General features: G+C 44.3%; 1 protein-coding gene across 1 annotated transcript; it reads right to left on the bottom strand.

Moving 5' to 3' along the window:
• Positions 1–4,830: 4,830 nt before the first annotated feature.
• LOC138746667 (G-protein coupled receptor 39-like) lies at positions 4,831–8,800 on the bottom strand. Its single transcript, XM_069904958.1, has 3 exons — positions 7,999–8,800; positions 6,984–7,085; positions 4,831–5,213 (listed from the first exon to the last, which is right to left on the bottom strand). Exons 1-3 carry the CDS (start codon positions 8,798–8,800, stop codon positions 4,870–4,872), a joined length of 1,248 nt encoding a protein of 415 aa, XP_069761059.1. The 3' UTR covers positions 4,831–4,869.
• Between the last annotated feature and the right edge of the window lie 251 nt (positions 8,801–9,051).

Genomic DNA, 9,051 nt, shown 5'->3' with positions numbered 1-9,051 from the left:
GTGCTGTGGTCCCCACAGGGTCCCCAATTGAGAATGGCTGCCCTAGTTCATTGTCACTCAGAATCAGGCTCATATGGTGAGAAATGCTGAGCTCTTGAAGAGGAACCATTCAATTATGCTGGACCAGAGGTTGACTCCTTCGCTGAACAATACTCATGACCTAGAAATTTAGAGGAAATAAAGCAAAGATCTCCTACTGCCATCTTGACCAAAATGACTGAGGGACGAAAGCCAAAACCTTCCTGACCCTGGTGTTTGCTCAATGGCTCTCAATGGTGCAACACCTCATTGGTATCCATGTTTACTGTAACCATTTCCAAGCCCACAATCCTCCAGTATTTCCATCATTCACCATCCGAGGTTGTGCCTTAAGCAACAAAGACCACAGCTCTGGATTTCCAGACCCAAACGCCTTGCCCCCTTGAAGTAATTTCTTAGGGACTCTTGCCCTCATCAAAGGTTTTGGTCCTAAATTCAGCCTTGGTTTTAAATATTGTTTTAAACCTCTTAGAATGTTTCACCTTGATAGATGTGGTTAATGAATGGAAGTTGATTGGGACAAATAGCACTGGACAACAATTTTTTTTCAAAAGGTTTGCTTCCTGAGAAAGAAATTGGGGATTACAATAGACAAAGCTGAACACAATTTCAAAACATTTAATTAACTTTGATTGAATTTAGCATGTCATAATGACGCTGACACTTTGTTCAATCGACCTAAAAATGTTTTGCTGCTGATTTTCATTTGTACTCAGCATCTGATGCCTCTCATGTCAGTGTCCAACAATAGTCGGCCGGCATTAATCAATTCCAGTTGTCCTGATCCCGCTTTTCCATGGTGGCAATGTCCTGGTGAAACCTTTCACCCTGTTCATACTGACTGCACCAAGATCAGCAGGGAAGACGTCCAAGTGCAGAAAGTGAATTTTCAATGGCATGTTGCACTTTGTGGTCTTGTACGCTTGAATTTGATTTAAAATATGACAGGTGTAGAGCTCGTCGAAAGAACCAAAGACTTGTTGATCCAAACCAAGGCTTTTATTAGCAAAAGACAGGAGCTCTTCACAGGTGGCCGACCAGTCCGGAATGATCCGACTTGGCTAGGGACACAACCCTTTAAGGCCCAGACAGTAGGCGTGGCTTAGCTCTCAGCCAATCGCTGTAAGCACAGTCTAGATACAGTAACTATATACATTGGTGATAGGTCTGTACTATCACAACAGGAAATCGCAAGAATAGATTATATCTAAAAAAAATGGTATGTAATAGGAAAAGAGTCAGTTGATTTTTGTGATCAGCAGCTCAAAATCCATAAAATACACCCAAAGGTGTTCTGGAAGCAAAATCTTCATTGCTAAGTGGAGTCAATGGGTGTGTGCCAAGCTCTTGGGCAAAATGTGCTTTCCAGTTTCAGGTACTGTAAGGGCCACTGAATTGCATGAATTGCACCCACAACCTTCTGCCTCTGAATCCTGTCTGTTTGAAGGGATTAGCTAATGAGTAAAAAAAACCTGATGAACAGATGGAGAACTGGATAACTCACTGTAATTAAACACTTTTATTCTTCCTCCTGCTATAACAAAGCTTTTGAGAAGCTTCCCAAATATAGAATCTTGTGCTTGATGGCTTCTGTCAATATTTAGAGATTTTAAACTCACAACCAGGGAATGTTACAAACATGAAATCATTGCTTTGGAATTGCTCAATGTTAACACTGTAATAAAGACAATTCCTCTCTCAGGAAACAATCTTTCATGGAAATAATAATCATGGAAACAATATTTCATTCCCTTCTTGATGTTTTTGAGGTACATGAAATTTAATTCAATTAAATTGGGTTGTTTATTGTCATGCATACCGAGGTACAGTGAAAAGCTTTGTTTTGCATGCTTTCCAGACACGCAATGCATACTTAAGTGCAGCAGGTATTGCAATAATTTAAAGAAGCCCCTTTCACACTTGCAAGTGGTCCCAAGAATTAACGGCCAATTGACCTAAAAAGTGTCTAGTGTGAAAGGGGAAAGACTGCATCATCCCCTGGTACAATTCCCAGCATCTGCAAATGCCGGCGTTGCAATCAGGAAAGTGTGGAACAGATCATTGCATTCTGGGATAGAAATGACCCAAGTTTTGCATGAGTGCAGGAATGTGAAGGAAGATTAAAATGAAGGTATAAACTTTGCCCTGGGAAAGTCAAAGCAGGAGAGAGAGAGAGAGAGAAAATAAATAGCAATGTAGCAACAGCGGACAATTTTTAAACAGTGTGAGAAAGATGTAGCGCTGTAGCGCACAATTTATAAAGACCGCAGAATAAGCGATGGCGGACTTGACTTCCCAGAATGCTGTGCAGAAGAGAAACCCCTCCATGAGTGCTCTGTGCATGCAGCCATACATACAGCTCTTTCTCTGCCAAACGGAATTCTGGGAGGGCACATCCACCATCACTTTTCTCCACAGTATTTATAAATTGCACATGATAGCACTACCAACTTTCCCACACTGTATAAAAATTGTCTGTTACTAATATTTATTGCTAGCACTTTCCCTTATAAAGGTTTATATAGGTCAGCACCACAACAACAGTGGCTGGAGGGCTCATTCTGTGCTGTATATAATTAATTTTGATCAAATACAAGATCACAATACATTGATCAGGATTTAGGGTAGGTCCACCATCGCTCGAAGCATCATTACATCACCGGTAGAAGGTAGAACGGTCCTAACGCCGGGAATGTCTCCTTGTAAGTGTGAACGCATGCAGTGTCCCAGTTAAGAGTGGTAAAGTGTGTACAGCAAAAACACCATTCCTATCCCAGGACACTGAACTGCCGATTTAGTGGGACGCATGTGTGTAAAAGGGGCTTAAGGTGCATGTTGTAGTGTTACAGTAAGTCAAACCATGCAGTGTGACAGTGCAGGGTATAGAGAAAAGTAGTTAAACATTGCAGGGGCATCAATGAGAAGTCCATTTAAGAGTCTGATAACAGCAGGAAAGAAACTGTCCTTGAATCTGGAGGTTTGCATTCTCAAACTCATGTATCTCATCATGTACATGAGGCACTGGCCAGAATTTGCTCCCTTTCCCATGTGGCTATCTCGTAATCAGAACAGCAAGTGTCTACAGGATATCTGATCATAGCGGACAGCAGATCTTTCCTAATTTGTTCTTGTGCATATACTTTGGAGCAGATAGGAGGGGTATCAAGTATCAGAGGGATTATGTCTGGGCACCCTCCAATCCGATAACATTAACACAGATTTGTCTCGTTTCCATTAGCCCCACCCTCCCCCATCTATCCCTATTTCTCCTCTCCCTCTCTCCTTTTCCCTCTGTCTCCTTTCCTCCAGATCTGCATTCCCCTTCCCCTTCTCACTTGTCTTAACCAAATCCAATTAACACCTTTTGCCTGTTGGTCTGTGCCCCTCCCCTGCCCTTTCTTTTCTTCTCTCTAGCCGTTTAACTCAGCCGCTTGCCTGCTTTTTACTCATACCTTGAAGGGCTCAGGTCCGAGACATCGGTTATATATCTTTAACTCCTATGGACGCTGTGAGACCTGCTGACTTCCTCCAATATTTCTATGGTTTTACATGGACATCAGAAAGAAACGTGTTCACTTTTCATTGTCCTGACACATGGTGCTGACTGCAGCCACAAGTTGAGAAAGGACAAAATTGTTCAACAGGATGTCAGAAACATGAGACAACCATTGGAAATCCAATAACTGCAGATGCTGAAAATCTGAACTAAAGAAAAAAAAGGCTGGAAACTCCAGAATGTTTCTTGCACTTTTTTGTTTTTTTTTTACAGCCAATGTGTTTCATATCAAGAAATATTTTTAAATGATTGCCGCAAAGAAATGTGCCAGCCAGCTCTTAGATAAAAACAAAGTGTCATTATTTCATTGATTGAACAATAAAATGTTCACCAAACAGCTGGAAAGAAATCATTCTCTGATACTGCCATGGAGTCTTTAATAGTCCTCTACAGAGCCAAGAGGTTCCCGTATTTGTTGACAAAGAATTGTTGAAGGAATTTAGCAGGTCAGCCAGAATCCATAGGTAGAAATGATTAGTCAATGATCTGACTTGGACCTCTTACCAAGACTACCCCATATTTCCCCACCTCAGTATCTCAGTATCTCCAGCTGCCTCACCAGGAGATTGCATGGACCATACCTTTCCTTGACAATGCTGAGGTCAGGGGTTGTGCTGATGTGCTCTCTTCTCTCTGTAACCCTGCACCCTCCCTTGGTGAGATGGGTGCTCTGCCTCCTTCCCTCTGTGATGTGGACTCTCCCTTGGTGAGATGGGTGTCATGCACCTTCCCACTGTAATCCTGCAAGTTCCCTTTGTGAGGACGGGTGACGGGCACCCTCTGCCTGTGAGCATGGATGATGTGCACCCTCCCTTGATGAGGACGGGTGATGTGTCCTTGCCTGAGTGAGGACAGGTGACATGCACCCTCCCTTAGTGAGATGGATGACATCCACCTTCCCTTGGTGAGGATGGGTGTCATGTACCCTCCCTTGCTGAGGATGGGCGACATGCATCCTCCCTTGATGAGGACAGGTGACTTACTCCCTTCCCTCTGTGACCCTGCACCTTCCCTTAGTGAGAATGGGTGATGTGTCCCTTCCCTCTGTAACCCTGCACCCTTCCTTGGTGAAGATACTTTATTTTTAATTCCTGTGCTAATTGTTGGAATCTTGTCTATTGTGACAGAAGATTCCAGCTGGATATTTATTTCAGCATCTTACTATTAACATATGGTTATAACAGAGCTGTTTAATACCTCGGAAATTTTTTATTTGAAAATTCAATACAGTTTAATCTCCCACCAGAGCAAGAGTAGGATTGTTCATTCCTCCTTCATTCTCCATTACTCCTGGAGAAGGATGGTTTTCCATTGAGTGAAATGGACTCTTGTTTCAGGTCTGATTGTGAGTGACTTCCACAATCCGATGGGATTGAGCCAGACCGACAGCACCCTTTCAGTATTTGCATGAACATCTTGCGGAACTGCTTGGAAGTCACATTATAAAGGAAAGGGTTGATTGCTGAGCAGATGTAGTAGAGCGTGTTGGTAATGGGCTGCATAGCCAGGTAAGATCTGTAGTAATGTTCCGACCACTTGGTTTTAGACCGATCAGCTGTCATTAGTCGCCTTGCTTGGAATGGGAACCAACAAATGGCCAATGTTCCAACAATGCATCCTGTGAAGATGAACAATATAGTAAAAGAATATATTGCAGGCAACCTAATCAATAAATGTTTACCTTTCTTATAGGGATGCAAACTGAACTACAGGCACTGCTCATGCTCTGATGGTTATCTCATTCAATGGCCTTTGAGCCATTGACCAGTGGGTTTACTGTCTCTACCATGCTTAATACCATCCTGGAGAGTAACAAAGAGAATGATTGATGGTTCCCACTGAATAGGAGGAAAATATAATGAACCTTTGACCACAATGTCCATAGCCTTAACCACGACTCAACCATTTCAAGATGGTGCGCCATCACACTGAAGTCAGTCACTTGCTGTACAATCTGAATTGATTAAGAACATAGAACAGCCCACATTATCTGTCCTGGTCATGATGCCAATTTGCCTGGAATTAGCCGATATCTCTCCATTCCCTGCCCTTTCACGTGCCTCTCTAAATGCCTCTTAAACATTGCTGCTGTACCTGCTACTACCACTTTCCCTACCACTCTCTGTGCCCTTGAGTATTTGACATTTCCTTCCTGGGAAAAAGACTGACTATTTACTCTATTTCTCTAATAATTTGATATTCTTCTAGTTGGTCTCCTCAGCTCCCAACGCTTCAGAGAAAACAATCCAAATTAATCCAACCTCTCCTTCTAGCTAGGTTGGTCCAAACTATTATAACTAAACTCCTCCCAGCCATAACTTTAAAAGAGAGTTGAATTTTAAATGTTATATCTTTTTTTACTTAGACAGACAGACCCTTCCAGCCCATGAGCCTGTGTCACTCAATTAACCCCGGTACACTTTGAAAGATGAGAGGATACTGGAGCAGTCCAGAGGAAACCCATGCAGACATGGGGAGAATGTATAAACTCCTTACAGACAGCACCAGGTTGGAAGAGGATTATTGGCGGTGTAGTAGTGTTGTGTCTCCCTGCTTCCTAATGCACACCATGTATTGTCTTCCAAATATACATCACGTTCTAAGTTCCCCAGAAGACATAATTAATCTTGACTCGATTCACTTTCTTCAGTGTAGTGGGGAACAAAGCCTTGGCCAATCCTGCCCCATTTTATTGACCACAATTTAATATTCTTCAATTCACCCAAAGCTGCAGGAGATCAGATTGCAACGCTCTTAAAATGTCGCATTTTGCCCTCCATTAAAAATGTCCTGAAAGATTATAACCTATGGAACTTTTGTCAGTTCTGGCCCCTGCTGTTTCCTAGCTTTCATTACTCTGCCATTGGTCACCTCGCTTTTAGTTTCCTGTTCTGAGTATCTTTGCCCCTTCATCTCTTAAAATGCTAGATCAGGCCAACGTCTTTGGTCAAACAGTCTACCACAACTAAGAAGTTCAAGCAACTTGTTTGATATGTACAATATTCACCACCCTAACCATCCCTTCCCTGCAGTACCAGCGCAGCATGGCTGCAATCTGTTCTATCAACCAAATGCACTGCAAAACTTTCCTAAGCTATTGTGACAGCGCCTCCCAAAACCTGTGACCTCAATCACCAAACAAGACAAAGGGTATCAAATGCATGGATCTACCATCACCTGCAGGTTCTCCTCCAAGTCACCACCCTGACTTGGAAATACACTGGTGGTCCTTCCTTGTCATCAGGGCAAAGTCCAGGAACTTCCTACCCAACAGTACAAGCAGTCCACGGAGGGGTTTCACCATCACCTTCTGAAGGGCAGGTAGGGATGGGTAATAATTTGCTGGCCTTGTCAGGCACATCCAGATCAGGGTATCACAGAAACCAACCCTCCCTTCCATTGAGTCCATCTGTCATTCCTGCTGCCTCGGAAATGCAGCCATCATAATAGCAGAATCCCATCCTAACCTCACTTTCTACTTTCCCCTCCCCTATCAGGAAGAAGACTCACAAGTGTGAGATCATGCACCATCAGATTCAAGAACAGTACAATTATATTGCTTTTGCTCTGTACCAACTGATTTTTCTCAAACTAATCTTCTGTATTGTATCTTACTTGTTGTATTATGTATGAGATGTTTAAATGGTCTGCTCACAAAACAAACTATCACTGCATCTTGGTACATATGACAATAAAGTTGAGCCTGAGATCCTAAAGAATAAATATTAACTTTATCTGTGTAATAGTGCTATATTGTTTTTGTTGAATAAATTGCCCAAATTAATTTTGCACAATTAACTGCGATATCACAGGCACCATCGAGGTCAGCTAAAAGATGCAGTGTGGTTAAAAAAAGCAGCCTCTATCCCCACCACCCAGGCCAGGCCCTCTTCACTTGGCTACCATCAGGAAAAAGGTACAGGAGCCTGAAGACCAGCACTCAATAGCACTAGGACAGCTTCTTCCCCGTTCAGATTCCTGAATGGACAATGAACCACAGACTCTGCTTCACTTTGTCTTTTTCTTGCACTAATTTTATTCATTTTGTAAGGTGGTTGATATAAATGTTTGCACCATGATGCCACCCCAGAACTACGAATTTCATGACTTTCATGTCAATAAATTCTGATTTTTCAATTTCTATTGAACCAATGAAATAAATTCCTGGAGATCTCCTGACCTCTATGTTTGTTCACTTCTCCCAATCTCAAACATGCATTGCAAATTCCTCCACCACACTTGAGACACACAGGTGGGGGAATCTGAAGGTAATCATAATCAATATCAATGTGGGAGTAAAGGCTGAACCCCCCCACCCACCTTCAACCCAAAACATTGACCTGCTGCTGCTCGACCCGCCTGAGTTCCTCCAGCAGGTTGCTTTCGGCCTTTGCCACACTTACCCAACATCACCACGTTTTGCCTCCTTATCTCTTTCAACTTCGGCAGGACCTTGCCTGGGGAGTTGGTTCTTTGCAGTGCGGTGGACATGGGTCGGGCTCCAAGGAGGGTTTTTATCATCTGTCTGCAGGTAAATGCCACCAGCAGGAGCACAAGCACGTAGAGAGAGAAGGAGAGGTAGATGACCAGTTGGAAGAGGGCCATTCTTCCCGGAATATTGGTGCATATGTTGAGGGGTGGTTTGCTCTCCCCGCTGGGCCTGAACGGCTTCCAGGCATCTTCTACACCGATTGCAAAAGCAACGGGCAACCCTGCGATGGAAGCCATGGTCCAAACCAAACCGATAAGTTTCCTGGTCCTTGATCTCGCCATGAACTTGCTCCGCATTGGATGGCAGATGGCTAAGTAGCGTTCCAAGCTGAAGGTCAGGACGTTGAATATGGACGCGTAGCTGCAAATCTCCCAGATCAAATAGAAACCCTTGCAGCCAACATTGCCGATGGGCCACGGGTACGGGCACCAGATGATGCTATACAGTTCGAGGGGCAGTCCCACGGTGAGGATGAGCAGGTCGGAACACGCCATGCTCGCCATGTGTTGGCTCAGGCTCCTCTGCCCGCACGTCTTGCTTCTCAGCATCCAGATGACCCAAATCACCAGGAGGTTCCCGACCGTCCCGGACACGAAGATCGTTCCGTAGACCAGAGAGGTGGCGATTTTAGCGGCCGAGCTCATCTGTACTGAGCCCAGGGTCGCATTGGCTGGATCTGCCCACCAGCCTGCGTCCGAGGCGTTGGTCGGCATCGCGCACGGTCACGGCTCCGGGTGCCCACCTTCCTGGAATTCAGCGAGGTTCTCTGCCCGGAATTGGCCAACGCCAATTCATGCGATAGACCTCTCTCCCAGCGGGCGGCTTCCCGGAGATCCCCCAGGATCTCATATGCAAAGACCACACCGGTCCTGCAGTCGACCCCTCTGCTTCTCCATCTCGAAACCACAAGCTACTTGACCCTCAGAAGATCGCCGAGCATCTTTGGTGGTCTCTTCCCTCGCGG

This window comes from Narcine bancroftii, chromosome 12, assembly GCF_036971445.1.
Source record: "Narcine bancroftii isolate sNarBan1 chromosome 12, sNarBan1.hap1, whole genome shotgun sequence".
NCBI classification, from domain to species: Eukaryota; Metazoa; Chordata; class Chondrichthyes; order Torpediniformes; family Narcinidae; genus Narcine; species Narcine bancroftii.
The sequence above is the reverse complement of the archived record's forward strand: the minus strand, read 5'-3'. Positions and strand labels throughout refer to the sequence as shown.